This window comes from Galleria mellonella, unplaced genomic scaffold, assembly GCF_026898425.1.
Source record: "Galleria mellonella isolate WM207_F2 unplaced genomic scaffold, CSIRO_AGI_GalMel_v1 utg143, whole genome shotgun sequence".
NCBI classification, from domain to species: domain Eukaryota; kingdom Metazoa; phylum Arthropoda; class Insecta; order Lepidoptera; family Pyralidae; genus Galleria; species Galleria mellonella.
The window spans coordinates 620,780-642,671 of NW_026441997.1; the positions used below are offsets into that span (position 1 = coordinate 620,780).

The window sequence follows — 21,892 nt, forward strand, 5'->3', positions numbered from 1 at the left end:
AAAAATCCTTTTTTAATATTTATCTATATTATAACGAACTCTGTACAAAATATTATGTTTCAAAGATTATCAATATAGGCTGTATTTTTTCAGTTATTCAGTCGATATTCGAGAGAGATAGATGATACAGTAATTTAAGTTAGACTATAGTAATTACCTTTTAAAACCTTATTTCCCATTGTGATTATGTTTAAACATGAATGAATAATATTGCATTGCTGTTTAATCAATGTAAAATTAAATTATAAATATATTAACCTATGTATACGTATATAGACGCATAAAGGTGAATTTAATTATACAAACATCTAGGTATGTGGTTAGTCTAGTATAATTAATGTACCTACTATAAGTCAGATGTCATGCCTACCAGGAAATTCCGAAAGAAACTACATTTAAAAATGCTGGTTCTATCTTTAAGTTTACTCTTAGTTCTTCGTACAATCATGACGAATATTATAAAAAAATATGTAATGAAATTATTAGAAAACGTGTGAGGATTGCCTGTACGTATATCTTTTTTTTATTACTCATAGATATTAGACACATTAGGAAAGACTGCTGACATGCTGATGTTTCAACTTATGGAAACTGTCTGGTAACTATCAGAAAATTTCTACTAGTTGATAACCGTCAGTAATTTTAAGACTAGGAATTTTTATTATTATTACTATTACAAGATAGGTTTACGCTTGATTTTACGTGTGACGTGTGATAGGTGATGATAACATCTTGGATGAAGCGCTGTTTTATACGCACTGTTTGATATATGTTGTTTTTCTCATTACACTTTTTAGGGGCATCGAACTTTTAAGCGTGTGGTCCTTTGCGTTGGAGGTGGCGTCGGTTATCCTTGCAAAACGTATGTATTGTTAATCATGAATTTAAAGAAATTATATCGTCTGCAAGAGATTTAATCAGTAATAATTAATGATGATGATGATCATCATCATATCAGCTTTTAACTGTCCACTGCTGAACATAAGTCTCTCCCTTGGGAGGAGGGGGGTGGGGTTTGCCAGTAGTTGTTACGCTCGGCAGGCGGATTGGCAATTACAGTCAGGTTTTAGAGATGTTTTAAAAGGGACGCTGCTGCTCATTCCCTGCCCTCCCTTAATCGACTTTTACGTCCCCCACGGGAAAGGAAGAGGTGACCTATTGTATTGCCGGGACCACACGGCCAATTCGATGGAAATCAAAAATAACAACAAAAACCTTTTGTCTAATAGGCATTAGAACGTGAGTTGATAGAGCTGACAATATTGTTGTAACGGATTAGTAGACAAGTAACATTCCATGAGCGGATTAACGAATAGCGCATAATATACCAATGGGATTTTAATATAAGTTTTCGCAAACTCACGTGGCTTAAGCTCGTAAGTTTGTTGGTGCTTTTATAATTTGATACGTCATTAATAATCACTCAATGATTTAAAAAGAAAGCAAGTGAGCAATTGCATGAAGATACTTTTAATTTTCCGATATTGTTGATGGCATTAACCTTAACAAAAATCATAATTTAAAATTATGCATCAGTGCCTACATATTTTTATATTTTGAGGACAAAGTCGTGCCATGCCGCGATATAGCAAATTTTCAAAGCGCTTTGTGTCGTACCTCTGCAATTTGCACTTTTCCAAGAGAATGTTACTTTGTCTACCTACAGAGCTAGTACAGTCACGCTCAGTGGACGTACAGCTCGCAGCGTACAATCGTACAGTGTCTGTGTGTAGTTGTGACCTGAACTGTACTGTCTGACAGTGAGTGCGCGGCGACCGCCTCGACCGCACGAGCGCGCACCATGCGCAGCGACACAGCCCCGCGGGTGCACCATACGGATACATATTACAATACTGTGAAGTGATAAACACTGCCAGGATTTACTCGACTCTACCACCACAGCTGCTGTAAGGTGAGATGCTCAAGTTCCGTGTCATAATTTCCCATTCTATGACCTTTAACTTTCGAGGTTGTACGCGATCAGCTGCGAAAGTATGCGAGGGTGCTGCAATAGATATCCTATTATATAATTTGAATTTAATACTCTTACACTAAGTGTCATGATCATTATATACAAAATAATCTAGGTTTAAAGATGTAAAAAATTAGAAAGAGTCAAATGACACGATTTCTCTTTGGAAAGTTTTAAAGTTGCATACATTTAAGTAAAACTCATTCTATTTTGTATTTATGTCTAAACGCTGCAGGTACTTATAGTAAAATGAGTAGAAAATGTGACTCTAAAATAGTTGTGATCAAATCCCAATTCTCACGACTTCCTAATTTGTTCCGAGTATATTCGTGTTTGCAATCATAAACAAAAGTGAATGTAGGCGGCATTGGTATGGGAGAAGTGAGAATAAGAAACAAAGAGTCGCCAATTTTGTACTTTATAATTTCCCTATGATTTTTATAACAATAAATTGTTACCGAGTAACAATTAGATATATATACAACAGTTTATCATTATCTTAATTAATTCGATGCTGTAATGAGAGAAACAATAAAATATAGAAGGTACCTACGCGTAAGATAATACTTACGAGATAGTAAAAATAAGTTAGTAACAAAAATAATATACAAATATAGTTCCATTCATAGAGTTAAGAATTCAGCAGCATTGAGAAGGCAAGAAATTAACGCAACATGTCCGCCCTAAGGCCTCGTATGCATCCGGTTCCGGTAGAGGGTCGTTCTCACTTCCCACAAATCGAATTCACACTTGAATCGGTGGTCACAGAATGCCTTGGTTGTTTCCGCACTTGCAATCGGCCGCGAGTTACCAAATTAATAACAATATCGTTGCGCAGTCGCCGGCCCGTTTCACGTGCAATTCTACACAAAGCCTAATTACATACAAGGAATGTTACTTACCTGTTTATGTGTTAAGATTTATTATATTATTTAACCCTAAAATGCAGCGAGCTATGGGACATTTATTGTTTAAATACCATACGAGTATTAATATTATGCGAGAAAAATATGTAATATATACTTTTTGTATGATTTACAATTTATATTATGAACAAGCACTTAGGTATTCAAAGAAATTGTTTAAATCCTTTTCCAATTTTGGCAGATTTTCAAAATATAATACATGAAGATATTCCTATCACTAGAATTTTAAACAATTTCATACCTCATATTTAAATTGACTTTTTATTGTGTTGCACAAACCAGTAAAACGTCTTAAACTACAGCTTGCTTTTACATTAAAATTATGCAAATAAAATTTAATTTTGTAAAAATGAATATTTTTATTCTCAATGTGAAACTTGATACAATAATAATAAGACTGTATTTCGATCGGTAAAATAGTTTGAAGGTCAATATTCTTATATGTACATTTTAAGGAGAGACAGGTTTCGTAATGGAACTATTAACTAATCTTAGTCATCGTGTTATGGAATCTAAATACGTCACCTAATATTTAAAACTACAACATTATCACGTCATTACATATTAGTGTCCCACTGTTGGGCATGGGTTTCAATAGGAAAAGGATATTCCTAATCGCTATTACTATACTGGATATACGAATAAGGTAGAGATTTAGGGTTTTAATTTCTTACTAGCTTTTACTCGTGACTTCATTCACGTGACCGGAATATGTTTATTGACCGTGATCAAAAATAGCCTAAATCTGTTTCCATTCCATATAGAAGGTGTATACTAAATATCATACTGATTGGTTAAGCCGGTAAGGCGCTATAATGAAACAAACTAACAAAATTATTTTCAAATTTATCACAAATCGTATTAGAATTTTAGGATGCAATATTGAGGTAATTTAGTAATAAAAAATATTAATATCTCTTATGATAATAATCTGTTTGTATAATATGCTTTTTATTTATTTTATATAAAATAGATTCGACCTTTTTCAGAAAACAGGTTAAGGACATCTGATACGTATTTTTATAACTATATTTTTAATGAGTAATCAACAGCAAACTGGCATGTTAAATAACATCTTAGTTAAATGATTTTTATAACTCATTTACAGACAATGCTCACAAATGGAAGGCATAATATTTTAAAAAGTTTACAATATTGGACATAATAATAAAAGCCATAAAATGAGCTTAACTTATGAGAGTTGTTTTAAATATAACAATTAAACAATAGTGTTTTTTTTTTATTTATTGGATTTAGATGAAAAGATAAATAAGCTACATCACAGGATTGTATAAATATATAAATAAACATAGAACTTTATACTTTAAGACAAACGGTAAAGGAATACTATAAATTTGTTTGCCTTTAGAAAGTTTACACTACGCGTTCCCGTATTTCTTTGTAAAATTACATATTTATAAAGGTAGTTTTAATCTATCTTTATAAGTATAAATTTATACATATCAAGTCCACTATCACGTTCTTAGGCGGCCTTGAAAATGTGACCGGAAGAAAGTGTTATGCGATTAACATTTTATCTGCATTGTGCATTGCTTTATTAGAAGTGTACAAAGCGGTTGCGATGGTGTGGTTTTAAAAAATCCAAGCATACATAAGAAGCTTCGAATTATATACATTTATTATTACAATGGCTCGTACGAAACCGTGAGTTTGAATCGATTTGACAATAAAATACTAGAAAGAACATATATATATATATATATATATATATATATATATATATATATATATATATATATATATATATATATATATATATATATATATATATATATATATATATATATATATATATATATATATAGAGAGAGAGAGAGAGAGAGAGAGAGAGAGAAGGATAAGTAAGTTGAAGTGACTATGGGCTGGTCAAATGGCTATAAGAATTGACAGCCGATGGGAAAGAAAGGTTCTTGAATGGTGACCCCGTACGAGCAAACGTAGTGTAGAATGACCCCCCCTCCCCACTAGATGGATTGACGACCTCAAATGCATTACAGGGAGTCAGTAGATGCAGGTGGCTCAGGTCGTTCTTTGTGAGCGTTTATGAGGAAAGCTTATGTTTAGCAGTGGACAGATAATAGCTGAAATGATGATGATGATATATCTATGTATATATCTTTTATAGGGACTGGTGATTGTTTTTAAGAAAAATAAACATGCCACTTTTTTATTTAGAATGGTACATACCATATGTTGAAAAACAGAAAGGTCACCGTTCTTTAAACAGCACCGCTCTAATACAGTAATAGTGCACGCTCATAGTGTGATGGTATCGGTAATTGTATTGTCGCAAGTCGTTTGATAATCTGTTTTGTTATTATTCGCAAAAAAATGTAAAATTTTTTTAAATTTTTGGGTGACAGGCTGTATTTCAGTGAAAAATAACACAATTTAAAAAAACATATAAAACGTTTTCAAGAAAAAATTTTTTTGTTTTCCATGCAATTCTTCTGAAAGTTTCGTTTTTATATTTGAAAAATTTTTTAACTCCATTGTAAGGTCTCTTCTGTTTAATAGTAAATATCTTTAACAAATCAATTAGAAAGACACCTGTAAGCTCGATTCTATTATATTTCGATGATGTTGCCATTAGAGAAAATAATAAATTGGTTATTATTTAAAAACATACATATGGCCTACAAAAGACATCAACGCACATTAGTTCCGTAGTGCGTTCTAGTTCATTGAAGACTAGCTAAAAAAAGTCAATGTTAAGGTCATTTATCTGTTACTACTACTGCTATGACTTCATTCGTTATTAAGTGTATTTTAAATACATTGATTTGTTATTTGTTCATAACGAAGAATTCCATTTTCATAAATCTAAATTCAATCAAAAAAAAAACGAAAAAAACCCATACATACATCTGCTATAAATATTACTAAATTTAAAGTATGATATATGAGATCGTATTTCATATAAAAGAGCTGTTTTATCTAAATAGGTAAAGTAAATTAAGTATTAATTAATTACAGTATTAAATATTGGTTATATTCAACCTATATTAGCTGAACTCAAATCAGAATTTTTTAACATGTCTGTAAGAGAAAGTATAGTTAGATAAAACTTTATATGAGAAATCAGTTCAGGGTATGATATTGCTGATATACCTGAAGAAGATAAAAGCCCTTAAAATTAGAAAAAAGAAAAGAATTTCAATTTTTTACACATACGTACATGATTCATTGTAAACCTTAAAGGCTCAGAGGTCGGAAAGTAAATATACAGTATATTGTATAATTAATAAAATTTATTACGCTAAGTCGTGTGGTCACAAGATATAAAATAGGCCATTTTCCTTCCTCTGGGTGTCATTCGTTAAAGTGTATTTTAAATAATTGAATTGTTATTTGTTCATAATGAAGAAGTCCATTTTCATAAATCTAAATCCAATACACCCATACATATATCTGCTATAAATATCTACTAAATTTAAAGTATGGTCTGAGATCTCTCTGTTTTATAAGAAAGTAAATTAATATTTAACAGTGACAGTTAACGACTGATATGATGATGATTCAATTACATTTACACCAGAGGGAGACTTTATATAAAGGTCGATTGCTTGGGTACCTCTGTCCCGTTCGTGTTTCTACCGTGAAGCAGTTATGTTTGCATGGCTGTGTTTAGGTTTGAAGGGTGAGATATGGCATGAAATTACTGGGTACAGAGGAATAACACCTGAGTCCTCAGGAATAGCAACCTCGCGGGGTTGTATCATGGGCGAAAAGTAACTCTCTCTTTCTCTCTCTCTCTCTGTCTATAGGCGACGGTTACCACCTTCCCATCAGGTGGGCCGTGGTGTGTTATGAAAAACCTATTTTAAAGTTGTATGAAAAAAACGTTAAAATACATCTATAACTTCATAAATTAATAGATAAATTTAAATATCCCATCAATCTAAATATATTAATCCGTAATCACGGAATATTTGCCCTACCACGCAACAGGACATTTCATGCTGATCAGGCGCCACTCACGAAGGCGTTGCGTCTGCTCAATGAGGTAGTAGTGAGTTCCAATCCGAACTTATTAACAAATTACGCAAAAATGCATTTTTAACATTTATTTTATATAACATAATTAGATTTATTATTATTATTATTTCAATATTGTATTATTATAATGTTTGATTTTTCTAATTTTTAGTCAGTGCATTGGTAAAAACTGTAAAACTCACCAAAAATATGTATATAAATATAAATAAATAAAAAAAAATATATATGTAGACATGTATGTATATGTACGTATAGATGTTTGGTTTTTTAAGTGTTCGTTGCTTAATCACTAACAAAGCAAGGAAGCGGGAGATATACAGTTCGTGCGGGCAAAACTGAGGGAAACAATTAGTTCTGTATTACGAGTATGTGGTAACGTAACATGCTTCTTACCAAAACTTGCCCGCCTGGTTTGAATAGAACGTGTTTGTAATAGTTCGTTATGATGTAGTTTTGTCTTATTAATAAATCTATTGCAATACATTTTACACGACAAGTACCTAATGTCTAAGTGGTGAACGTCACTGGCAACAAGGCCCACTTTCTCTTTTTTGTACAGATCTCGCGGTCGGTCGCTCAGTTTGCTCATGCCTATAGAATGTAACTCAATCAATAAGTTTACTAGTTCATAATCGCTATTACAGACGATTCTATGAAATACAGTATACAATAATGATGCAAGACATGCAAACTGAAATAATCACGCACATATGTAGATTTAAATTTCTTCGCATTGGTATAATTTATAGTTTTACAATATATTGCAGTATTTTTTTTTCGTATTTCATGTTTTTCTAAACAGAATTTGTGAAATGCAAAATGCTCCGCATAAAAGATTTTTCGCTTTCTCGATATTCATCAGTTTATTTATACATGCTCAACAGACCAGAGGGAGGTACTTTGTACATAAGTCGATTGCTTGGATACCTCTGTCCCATTCAAGTTTCAACCGTCAATCAGTTGTGTTTGCATGGCTGTGTTTCGGTTTGAAGGATGGGATATGGCGTGAATTTACTGGGTACAGAGGAATAACACCTGAGTCTTCAGGAATGGCAACGCATGGGGGTATCACGGGCGAAACAGTATACTCTGTTATGTCCATGGTACTGCTTATGTCTATAGGCGACGGTTACCACTTTCCATCAGATGGGCCGTCAGCTTGTTTGCCATTCTAAATTGTATAATAAAAATTACAAGTACTTTAAATTAGATCTTTTTCAGCATATTTATTTGGTCTACTCATACGTACTAGTATCTCTTACAAAATCATTAAATCAAATGTTTAAATCAATACGACAGCCTCTCTTGATTACCAATCTTTGTCCTTACATCACATGTCAGTTCATACTTCTCACTAGAGAAATGCCCTTATAGATAATTATATTTTTATTACAAAATATCAATATCGGATTAATATATCCTAAACATATGAACTTAAATAGATACGTCAACTAAATGTTAGCTAATTAATAAAATAAAATCTACTACTACGTTACTAGATATTTATGACTAAAATAAAAAAATTAAAGAATAGCGCAATAGTTGGTAATTTTATAAAAGTTTAGCTCGAGAGCTTCCTTTTCGATGGCCTATGTAACTTTATATGCTATGTTTCAAAACAAATACTTTTTTTATGATATGTTTAGTTTTCAAGTTAGTTGTGGTAATCGCGATGTCTGACTGGCATGTATGTGGCATATCTTTTTCGTTTTAGCCTATTTAAAGAATCGTGTAAGTTGTGAAAATATTAGTTGATGCAAATATAACATTCCGATAGGTCAAAATTTTGAATATTGAACAGAATTTTGTACTTCTAAATTCTATTTATGAACTAATTTATTAATCCTTACATTTCATTGTCAATTTTCTTATCTATTTTTTATGGAACTTAGAATGTCAAATAAGTTGACGGCCCACCCGATGGAAAGCTGTAACCGTCATTTATAAACGTGAATAGTATTGGATGGGCATCATAGAGTATACTGTGTCGCCCATAATCTTTTCATGCGTTGTCATTCTTAAAAACGAAAATGTTATGCCTCTATACTCTATAATTTCATTACCATGCCCCATCTTTCAAACCGAAATATATCTACGCAAACACAACTGCTTCACGGCAGAAATACGAATGGGATAGAGGTACCCAAACAGACGACTTTTTTACAAAGTCTCCTTCTGGTATTACAAGCTAAAGTCATGATTTCGACCGCGGGACATGAACTTATTGATCGACTGGGATAAAATGTAATTGTATAATGTTTCTTTATGCTATGCTCTGCTATTTATGCGACTCATAACTATAAAAAAATGTACGGTATGCTCAAGTTAAGTGTGTGGTTCCGGCTCAGAATGGACCACCACTTCCTTTTTCGTGGGTGTTGTAAAAGGCAACTAAAGGAACTTAAAGGTCGAAAGATAGACACCAGCATTTCTCTTAAAATATTACCAAAAGCCTAATTTCGTTTGCCAATACGCCAGCCAAGCGTGGCATCTATTTGAAAAACCTCCCAATTAGTGAAGCTTATTTTCAGCAGTTAACAGTGAATGAATGAATAAATTCTCAAATGATCTCATAAAACCTGTAAGAAACATAAACAAACAAACTCATTTTCACATTATGATTCTACTTTTAGTATTTTGTATCTTAAGAGGTAAAAATAAAACCCATGTAGGATATACGTCTAATAAGATCCTATTGAGTAAATTCCGGTTTCTTTTAGGCAAATGAAACAAAACAAAAAATAGTAACAGTTTAAAAAAATAGATATGTTGGCATGTTGTCACTTGAGGTAATACTAATGCGGCGAGGTCGGCCACGATGCTATGACCACTGTCTACGCTTCAAGAGATTTCTAGCACATGATTTTCTAATATGTGCATATATTATTACACTTACGTTGCCCGTAACTTCATTCGCATGGATTTTGGAAGTAGGTAACAAAATCAGTTTGACCTTCAGGTAAACACAACTGTAAAAATTGTATTCAATTTGGTGCAGTAGATTTTGTAGGATGCCAGATTAAATATATAGATAAAAATTTATTGTTTTGACTTCTATTGCTCGTATTAAAACTTATATAATTTTATTAATATGTACAAATATTATTTTATTATATGTAGATTAAATTCAAAAGTAGGATGAAGTATTAGGTATTTTAATAGATTATTCACGGTATATGACACCTCAGAATATTTCATGTAACGGATACAATATTTTATCTTCAAAACAAGCAAGACTAGCATTGCGAAAGTTTTCACACACAGTTTAAGCATGACTCAGAATCGTTTCTTACGGCAGTCTGAGGGAAAAGCATATGTTAAAAAGTGGACAATTAATAGCTGAAATGATAATAAAAAGTTTTCAATAATCTTTAGAATATTATTTAATAAGTCGAAGTAATTCGCTTTAGACGTTGAATAGAAATAATAAGATTTTTATGATTTTTTACAGATACCTATCAACTATTTAGTTTTCGATACCTTTTTACTCGTATATGTTTATGTAATGTTTCCATCTATATAATATCTAACAAAAGATATATATCTGAGTTTAGATTTCTATTTATTCATTCCAAATCGATATTTATCCGAAACTCACTTCCACCGAACTTTCCACTTTCACTAATGCATTTCGTGCCTTAAGTATATTAGAAGCAATTTTTTTTATACAATTATATTTAATTAGTAAAGTATCTTTTATATTTACGTGTAAGTATAATGTTTTTTTTTTGTTGGGGTATTGCATGTTGCCATGTTGCTAAAATAAAAAAAAATACAGATGAACTTAAATTTATAATTATAAGGTTGTAACTGATTTCGAATAAAGATATGCTAAAAATGCTAATTAAACATGCTAAATATAAAATGTAATATGAAATCATAATTTTGTTAATTGTAATGTAGATAAATACGCGTAGGTAAACTAATGTTTTAGTTGAGAGCAGCTACAATTAAAATTAAGCCATGAGTTGATACTGCAGCTCTTGATTGCAAGCCATAAAACCAATTCTAATTATACTGTGATTGACTACAGAATATAAAGGTTCGTAAAGTAAGGCAGTATTGCGCAGTGCAATGGTGGGGAAGTGTGCAGAAGGGGGAGGGAGGAGGGGTTGCCAGCTGGCGACTGGCGGCCTCACTAGTGAAAGTGAGGTCTGTGGCCCTCGTCAACTATACTACGAATTGCCGCTTGTTAGTTTTTGTTCTTCACAACTTTATGACATGAATTATATTATCTCAATTGTCAGATTTACATTTGTTGTAGAACAAAGCTTGTACAAAAGAATTAACCTCGAAAGTTTTACGTAAAGTGTATATTATTATACAATATATTTTATAAATAATAACATGTTTTTATCTTTGTTTTAATTTTTTTTCTATGTATTACCAGTTCAAGAAAAAATATTTAAATAATTTCTCTTGGGCATTGGGATATTGTTTCATTATCCACTCCACGTTTATACAAAACAAATATTTGAATGTGAAATAGAATATAAAGGAAGTACAAATTTCTATTGACAATATTTACTCGATAAACTTACGTTGAATTACAAATAACCTGTTATTAAATATAAGAAACTTCAACGATTATTAACGGGTATTGGTTTATTACGACATGGCCTGAGGAATAAAATTATCTAATTTCAGCAATATAACCGGTACAAAGTTACGTATACGTATTCAATCTATTCACAAAGAGTATCATAGTCTGACTCCGAGGGCAAACCATTGTCCAGGCTGGCGGTCCGGAAGTCGCTGACCTTGGGTCCGGCGACGCGACCACAGCCCTGCACACATCTGAACTTATAAGAACAAGACATTCAAGTATTGTTACTAGTACTATTGATATATTTTACCCTATATATCTTGTAAGTGTTGTTGCATCTACTTAACCAAAGGTGTGTAGGCGTTTATACCTTGAGAATGCAGAAAATTCTATATACCTACCTACATAGGCTACATACTTAATCTCTCTATAGGTATTCTTATTTGTTTAAGGTATCCTATACGTATAGTATACAATAAAATTTATTATTTTTAGGAAATAATGCATAAAGTGCACCTATTTGTAATTATTTCCGTTTTAGGAATATATTGACAACATACATAATATATCAATTTTAAATAAGTATTTTAATCATATTTTTATATATTTCTAGAAAGTATACCTATACAATATATGCACTTGCAATATTATATAATAAATCATGTAAATTCTTACATAAATCTTGGGAGGATGAATGACCTGCAAGGTCGAAGACTCGCTTGAGGAATGCGTTGTGGTCAAGCGAGACGTGATTCATGGTGACTCTTTGGTGAACAGGCGAAAAAGTAGATATTATTATATTTCAGAATAATAAAATACCTACAAATGTTTTTAATCGTTTATATACTTAAGAGAAAACAGGTCTTATAATGTCCGCTGTACTTAAGCAACATTTTTACTACCTATTGTAAAAAATATATAATTAATCATAAATAAATAATCCTTACAGCAGTCTATGGGAGAGGCCTATGTCCAGCAGTGGACGCATAATGGCTGAAATTATAATGATAATAAATTAATGATTTTAATAATTTGGAAAAATAAGTTGATTTCTTGTTAGTTTTTTAACTGAAACATTTATCATACAATAAACTGTCTCATATTTAAAATGTATATTGACACGCTTAATATTATTTACAGTTATCATCATTATAATTATTATTTTAACTCTTTTGAACTTCAATTGAAATTCCCTAAGCTAGGCCTGCCACTAGACTTATTTAATTTTTTACATACCGATTATACTATATGAAAATATATATCATATAGGATCACTTTTGAGGGACGACGGGGGCGCGGGGGGGCGGGGGTGCTATATTTTTATCATTGCAATGTGGCGACCCTTGCGGTAAATATAGCATGACAACAGATTTCTAAGGATGATAAACCACTGTATGAAGATTTCTTACGCTGTAATTATATTATTTCTTGTAATTATTTATATTTCTAATAAGTTAACTATTGTAATCTTTTGGAGAAAACAATAAAGAGTTTATCTAACTATACCAAATTTTGAGCTGTTTGACGATTAATTTTAAATGATAATAAAATACCTCACTATTAGTTAATTGTGACTATGATTAATTAATTGAGTCGTTAATTCACACTGTAATCTGCAATTGAGAAATTTTCAGCATTTTTCTTACTCATTAGACTTTCCCGCTTCACGATCAGCATTAATTTTAGGATTGTGACAGTTTTTTGAAGGAAATGAATATACATAATACCATATTAATTATAATTAAGTAAGGATAAATGCAGACCCGTGGCAACAATTAATAACAGGTGTTATAAGTAAACAATTAACGATGGTATTTAATTAAATACATTATTATTATTTATTTATAATTATTTTCAAAACTATTTACTTTTACTTGAAATATACATTTCGAAAATTGTATTGTGGAATGGACGGACCTGAGAAGTGGTTGCCAAATGTTGTTAATGTACTGATGGTATTTTAGCACTTTATAGGTGTGTTTTGAATAATTCAGATGTGTACTGAAAAAAACAATCACGATCGAATGTCGTCCCTTGACAAAGAGTTTGAATGCGTTGGAATTTATGTATTTGCACGCGTTAAGATGACGTAGAAGGGACAGGTTCATTTTTAACATTCTTAAGTGACGAATGGTTATAGATCTATTTAAGTTTAGCTTTGTTGTTGTAGTTTCTAATATTTAAGAGAGCCTTGTGTATCTTCATTCCAAAGCGTGACTTGGAAAGCATAGTATAAGTCGGGAAATATAGTTGCGATGAGCTAATGAAAAAAAAAATCTTTTATTGTAGATGTGAAAGTTTGGATATTTGTTATTCAATCATGATTAAATGATGGAACTGATTTGAATAAAATTGAGTATACACTCGTAGATTGTAATAAGTACAAAATGCGGGAAGTAACCCCATAATATGTATATTAATTTATAAATGATCAAAATGTGAATCTGAGACAGATGTTTGGGTTCGAATTTGCTGTTATTGGAATTCAGAGTCATTGAAATCCTGCAATATTTGATTGAGCCGTCCTATATTGTTAGTAGATACAACCAGTATAGTATGTGGTTTATTCAATATACTAATTAATTCTTTATTGTAATTTACAGACTAGTCTAAAATGGCGACGGCCGGAGGGAAGCGTCGCGATGAGGGCAGCGACAACTCGGATGACGAGCTCACACCCTTGGCAAACGAGATTTACGGTGGCAGGTATATAATAACATGTCTATTACATCTTAATACCCGGATTTATTTAGCTTGTGAGTTCGAGAGAGTGATAATAAACGAAAATTTATCAAACTGACGGCGGTAGGCTCGCTTCCTGCTACGTTGAATTTTAAGATGCTCGACGAAATGTGAGAACTATAGAGTTACTTTAACATAATAAAAATGCATCTGATTACACACACTGCTGTGTATATATATAGGCCTCCATCATAGAGTACCATAAGAAACGGTCCTGAGCTACCGGCATTCACTGACGCCTTTCTTATATATGGATATTTCTTGCTCGCGGATATTCTCATTTTGGATTTTGTCAAGCATAGAAACTCCGAGCATAGCCCTCTCCATAGCTGAGTATAGCCCTCTTCATAACTGAGTAATTTGAAACTTTTGCATACAGGCAACCATATTGGACCATGCTTCTGTTCACACTCACGTAAAAAAAATACAGGCAACCATATTGGACCATGCTTCTATTTCACAAATCATCACAGGCAACACGCACTCGTTAAAAGTCCTTCGTCTTCAAACACACTGCTATATTTTATTGAAATTTTAAAACGTACCAATGACGCTATTCTTTAATTTAGAAGTTTTGCTCTACATTAGGATGCCAAATTGGTGATCGTTTGGGAAAAAACACTGTCGAAAATAACCTTTGTAAATACATCTACTATATGAGAAAAAGAGTTCAACGTGTTGGTAAAACCGTATGGATTATTTGCAGTTAGTACCTATATCAATAAAACTGTTCTTGAATGTCATATATTTAGTTTTCGTATAATAAAACCTGACAAGATATTTTCCTATTCGAGAATGATTCATTTTTATTTTATTGTTTATTCTTGAGATTTTATACCTATTTTTATAAACCGCGACATTATTTAAATTATCACTTTGATAAAGAAAAATTAAGTATTATGTTGTTGGAAATGTAATATATATTTGTTAATATTTTATTGGCTGTTTTTTTAGCTTTACTTACGTATAATGATTTTTATTTCTAATGATAACATGTTCATTGATTGGCATGATATGTACCGAAGTATATTTCCATGGTAAATATTTTGTGTATGTTAAATTTCATGGCATTTGGTTAAATGATATATCTACCTATAATATAAAAAACAAAGTTACTTTCACCGTTATATTAAATTTAAATATTCATATAAATATTTAAATTTATTATGTATATTATCCTACTACTATTATAGATGTGAAAGTTTATAAAGATATTTGTATGTTTTAATGTTTGTTTCTTAATTAAGTTAAAACGGCTAAACGAATTTGAATAAAATTTGGTTATATCCTAACTTAACATATAATGAATGAATGAATTATAATAAGATTGCTTGAATATGGGTTATTACATTACAATGTCAAATGTTAAATACAAATCTTTGCAATCAACCGTGTGGCGTGCAAATATTTAGTTTGTAACTTGTCGTTAACATTTTACATTAAAATAGTCTTCAAATGAATAAAAACATTTCTCATTAAGTCACTTGTAAAGTTTATAATTTTTTTATGTAAAGTACTACACGAAAAAAGTAATATAGTACTAATTTACGCAAGAAAAATCGCGGGAAACAGCATGTGAATAATACATTAAATTTCCACCAACGTCACTTTGATGTTTAACAATCCATTACTGTAAGTTCGTTTCACGAAATAATTTTTGCTATGCGCCTTAAAAATATGGAACACACTACAGGTAGCGGTAATAAATACTTGGGGATTTTTAAGAACAGTTTATACATTTTTAAAAGGACCGCTAGTTGAATATTAATTTCATTTTATGATTCAAGTTCTAAAACATTATAGTGTATAATCCAATTGTGACATAATAAAGATATATTTTTTCAATATTTACACAAAATATATAGGTATTACTATAGAGAGATGACAAATTAATACTTGTACGAATATGCTGTTTCTATAATAGATGATAGTACTATATTTACATGTATGTGAATATGTTACGAGTACGACGTCTGTGGGTAGAAGACGTAGTCGGCTGTTATGTATGACATCAGCACGGTTGGGCCAAAATTTAAGCTCGACACGTCATCAGTATCTGCGATCATTTGATGATACAAGATTATACAAAGTTCAATGATATGGCTATAGATTTTTTGTCTAGTCACAATTCATTGCTTGTTTTCAGATATTTATAATAAGAAATAAATATTAAGTTAAATTATTAATTTCAAACATATAGTCTTTTGTTGCAACTTTTCACTGTTTACATTTTACAACCTTTTCATAAGTTTGTATATTAAACACAATACAGGTATTAAAGTAGTATGAAAACACTTTCAGTGTCAACTTATATATGTGTTAATAAAAACTGATTTTAGTGTTATGTAAAATTTAGCACCTACCTTTGTTATGAAGGTCTTTTTGTTCATAACAGATAAAAATTGTATAGGTCAAATGTAAATAATTAGTAGGCCATAATACATCTTTAAAATGTAACTGTTAATTTTGCATGATCGCTGTGGTTTTTTTTATTTATAACTGGCTTTTGCTCGCGACTTCGTACGCGTGGATTTTGAAGTAGAAAAAAACTATTAAATAGATCACTTTTAGATTGAGCATCGAGCTTATCGAAATAAAATGCACCCTACATCAGATTTTAAGATCAACCTTCGGCAACTCGATTGTGAAAACTGTATTTGTTACAATAGTCAGGCAAAAACTACAATTGAAATTCCAAAAATATTGTTTTGGCTTTTTTTGGCTCTTATTAAGACTTCTCACATTTTTTATTTTAAATATATCCTTTCATAGATCAGTGGTTACAGTAGATACTTATAATCTACATTTGTTGATATCTTCTATATGGCGTATTATTCAATGTTATGGAATTCAAGAACATTATAGAAAAATGTTTGTCGTGCGTTGACGAAGCAAGAATACAATTTATTGTGTCACCTCACATAAAATGCGACCAGGTAACAAGGTACCATGTAACAGAAAGTTGAAAAACATTCTTAATAAATAAATAATCCATCTCGTCAGCATAATAAGAGTAAACGAATATCTTATTGTAGGCAATCTATACCATTCAACAATTCTAGAATGTATAATGAAAGTTATATACAGCTACATGCTATATGGAAAAACTTATTCGTTATTTGGAAATTTAAGGGTTCAGTAAATGAGATATTATGCTAAAAGTACTTAAACCAGGTGGTTTTATTATTTCTATATTAACGCTTTAAAGAATACATATTCGTATATAGAGATATATAGCTTATAGCATGATAACTGTACTGCAGCTATTTTATTTATCTGAGGTCGACTCACGTTTACCGATCGGTCACCGTAGCTCGAGTCCGGAATCCGCTCAAATGCCAAGGTTGTCAACTCTGACGACACAACTTTCGATCAATCGACTGCGCCACATTTGCGCCCCACTTAGCTTTGTCACCGGCTGATACAAATAATATCTCTGATATCTAGTCATTGATTCAATTAAACGTGGCAGCATCATCTAAATAATGGATAGAAGGAGAATAAGCTGAATCAATGTTGAATTCACCTTACACTTGCAATCTATTAATATTGATAAGGATTGGTATATATTAAGCATCACATCATATACATATAGGTATATAATATAAAATATTCTTAATATTATTTTATTTTATTAAACATTCCATTTTTTTTTACAATACTAGAATCTGATAAATCCTTGTTTTACGTCGTAAGTTGACATTTAAACTTTTAATTTTTTACGGTTCAAGGAGATCGCCTTTGGATTATAGCATTAAACAACAAACTGCATTTAAAAATGCGTTATTATCTTATAGATAGAACTTGTGTATCTATAGATAATAACAATATCTAAGGCCTTGTGGTTTGATGCTACATAATCGATTTTGTCTATAGAGACACTACAAATTTCTTGTTATTTGGGTGGGTGTCGTAAGAGGCCTTTAAGGGAGGCGAGGGATGGGCAGCAGCGTCCCTCTTAAAACATCTTCAAAGCCTAACTGCGGTTTCCAATCCGCCTGCCAAGCGTGGCAAGTACTGGTAAAACCTCCCAAGGCTAAGGCTCCAAGGCTTATATTCCGCAGTGGACAGTTAAAAACTGATATGATGATGATATTTGTAAACATTGAAGTAGTTTTTTTGTTGAATAAAACCATATATATGTATATCCATGGTACTGCTCATGTCTATAGGCGACGGTTACAATTTCCATCAGGTGGGCCGTCAGCTTGTTTGCCATTCTAAGTTGTATAAAAAATATAACATGGCTTTAAACGTATGCTCGTATTGCGTATCTACACACCAGGGCACCAAGAGTCTTATGGTCAAGAGTTGCTATAAAATCATGCATTGAGTGTTTCAAAAGCACTCCGTAAAATTCGTATAAATTTAATTTCTTCTAGTCTAAAAGTATATATTTAAATTAAATAGAACGGTACCAGACGCACTGGTAATGAATATTTTGGTCGTGGGTAGGTACCGTCGTGGTCAGACGCGAATGGAATATGGGATGAGTATCGTAAACGTTAGTTTTACATTTAATAGGTAAGCATTTGTATTTCTACAGTCCGTTGTCTAGGAAGGAATAAAGTTTAGTGCTTAGAATGTTTTCCGTGAAATCATCTCAATCTGGACTAAATATCTATATTAAATTGTATTGGTTTTTATATAATTTTAAATATTTGAATTAATAAATATACAAATAAGTATAACATACACACTGTAACAAAAATGGAAATTTGTTGGTGCGTTATCTAAGTATAGTTATACTCATTCCAGAAAGACAACGGTCATTGACCTGTGTTAACTTTGGGCATTGGATGAATGGACATGAATCTGATGGCGGTGTGTCGAATAACAAACACTTGCTTTATGGTGAGACGTAATAAAAACTTATTCGCGAAAGTTATTAAGTCACAAATAGTAATTTTAGAAGTTTCCAAAACTTCTAAAATGTTTTTCTATTTTAATTTTAGAAAACCTAATATTATATATATTAGAATGACACATTCCTTAAAATTAGTAATTTTTAAACGTTTTTTGAATGGAGGAGATTTTAAGTTAGTTTGTCTGTTTTAACCAATCATGAAATGTTTTTGATGACTCTTTTTGCTATCGATTACGATGGGCGATTTCTTTTTAAAGAGCAACATACTGCTTTTGCTTTCTAAATTCAAGTATTCAATCTAATGTATATATAAAGTCGCTGTTCTTATGCAGATCAAATTTACCATTTGTGTCGAAATTAGGTGGACCGAAAACGTGGATTTATTTTTTAAATTATTTATTAAAAACACATATCGTGATTAGACACATTATGAAAAAAATAATATTGAAAATATTAATAATATTTTATTGTATTTATGGCACACCTAATGCCTATTAGACATGCGAAGGCTTTCGTAAGTTTTCGTGAGTGAACCGACATTGAGTGATCTATTGTTCGCAACATGTAGGTAAGCTATGCAAACGCCTAGAGCCTGTTAGGTTGAGGTTTCGGCGATAACACCTAGACGGCGGCTGTCTACATAGTTTGTAGAGGAAGGTCATAACATTTTGTAATGTGTATAAATTCTCGAACTGAATTCTGAAATGTGTAATACAAAAATACTTCCTATATTGTAAAATTATTGTCTTTATATGAATTTCATATATTATGAAATGTTATAATGAGATGTCTCTCAATTTGTCTTTCAATGTAAAGTAATAATAATAATATAAATTTCATCAGTACATAAATAGTTTACTTCTATTTTTGGCATACTTATGAAGTATGTTAATAATTTATTGTTTATTCCTTAATTTTTAATTATACTGCTAACAAACTTCTTATCTTGTTCCCGACGTAAGTCTTCCGTGTGTACCTAATTTGTAACTTGTTCACACATGAAAGTTACTTTCATTTCTAAAGTCAGGGTAATAAGCGATCATAATAACAATTACCGTACCGATGGTATGATTTCACATGCCCACTGCTGCAGAACCGACTTGCCGCACATTGATGACTGTATTAACCAAACTGGACAAAGTTATATGACAATTAAAAAGTTAAATTTTATATTTAGAACAAAAAAAAATTAGTTTAAACTACTTACGATTGTAAAAAAAATATACTTTAAATTGTTTTAAAATTTTGAGAACTAAAGATTGGAATCTCTATAAGTATAATTTATTAATAGAGATCCTATACCTAGTTTAGACTAAAGGAAATATTTTCTATAGCATATTTAACTGTAAATGTAAGAGAATAAAACACTCCTCAGCAATGGTATTGCAATATGATACCATTATGTTACGGTTCTTCATGGTTCTTTTTATATTCATAGGCGATGGGTACCATTTTTCATCAGGTGAGTTGTTAGTTCGTTTACCATTTTAAGCATCATTAAAAAAATATAAAAATCTACTTTTACAATATTTTGGATTCATCGCTGGAAAGGTGTCCAATGTTTCAATTCACTTCCGAGAACGCAAGTAGTTCCTTAGTTGTATTTTATGAATTAATATTCACATTTTGTCCACTTATAGACAATGGAGAATCACTGTCCGATGTGGGTCTGCGTATCGGCTCATAACAGTCGTTATTGCGATCGCACCGTTTGCTGTCCTCATATCAGCACGCTGAGTTATTGAATAATATTCATACGAGAAAGACACTTTCTATGCCCTTTCCGGCTGTGACAGTGATGAGTGCGTTGTGTCAGTGTTCATATATTTGAAGTAATGGTAGAAAATGAGTGAATACGATCGTAAAAGTTACCACGAAAAGGAATCAGAAGATCCTATTTATGGTGCAAATAATAATAACTCACTTTACAGCAATGGGACGTTACATTATTGTAGTATATACAGGTAACGAAATCATGAAGACATTTATCGAAATTTTTGTAAATTTTTGCTAATAGATTCACAATGTATTCATATAAGTTGTGGATTTTATTAAATCTGTACTTGCTAATTCCAGGCACCAATGAATTGACAAATAATAAAGTGGAAAATTTTTGCAACTAACTTTCACAGTGATGATATAAAACAATGGCAAATATGGGCACTTTTTGTCTTTGTTGTACCTATCATCAGTCGTATAGGTATCGATTACTTCGGGACTTTTGTACTGTTAAATATTTTTAGTAATGTCTCAAAAAACTAAGAACTATCGTACTATATATCGTACTATCGAATATAGAAAAAAGTAAAGTTAAATGTTATTGTCTGTAGATTTTTTATAACATACGCAGTCACCTTGTGCTTTTTGATAAAATTTTAAAATTAGCTAATTTTAAACTTTCGCGTTGTTTACATATATTTTAAATACACAATCGTGACTTAACAGGATGTAAAAGCTTTTACAGCTCAATAGTACCTACATACCTGTTTCGGCAATAAAGAAGCAGGTAAGATTATTTCTAATAACTTTTAATGAGTGTTATTAATACTATGAGTTAATACAGGATGTTCCACTTCTTACTGAATATATTCTAATTCAAAAGAATTTGTTTTCATTTTGAAGACGCTAAGCTCTGGAAGGAGAAGCATGGCAATCACTGGCAAAATCCTCCAGGTGGAAGGTCTATGTTCATAAGTTGACAGTTAACAGCTGATATGATGTTTATGAATCTCTGGAACTATCAGTTAAATTTGAAGTTTTTTTACATTTAACATATATAGGATTAGAAGGATATAGGCTGTGCACGATAACGATACGAT

At 31.4% G+C, this 21,892-nt stretch overlaps 1 protein-coding gene across 3 annotated transcripts in view; it reads left to right on the forward strand.

Moving 5' to 3' along the window:
• The first annotated feature begins 103 nt into the window (after positions 1–103).
• LOC113516910 (chitin synthase chs-2) overlaps positions 104–21,892 on the forward strand; it is a 34,456-nt gene continuing 12,667 nt past the window's right edge. For all 3 annotated transcript variants that reach the window (XM_052891665.1, XM_052891666.1, XM_052891667.1), the window contains exons 1-2: positions 104–1,912; positions 14,068–14,170. In XM_052891665.1, coding sequence (XP_052747625.1) covers positions 14,079–14,170 — 92 coding nt within the window. In that variant the 5' untranslated portion in view covers positions 104–1,912; positions 14,068–14,078. The remainder of the gene's footprint in view (positions 1,913–14,067; positions 14,171–21,892) is intronic.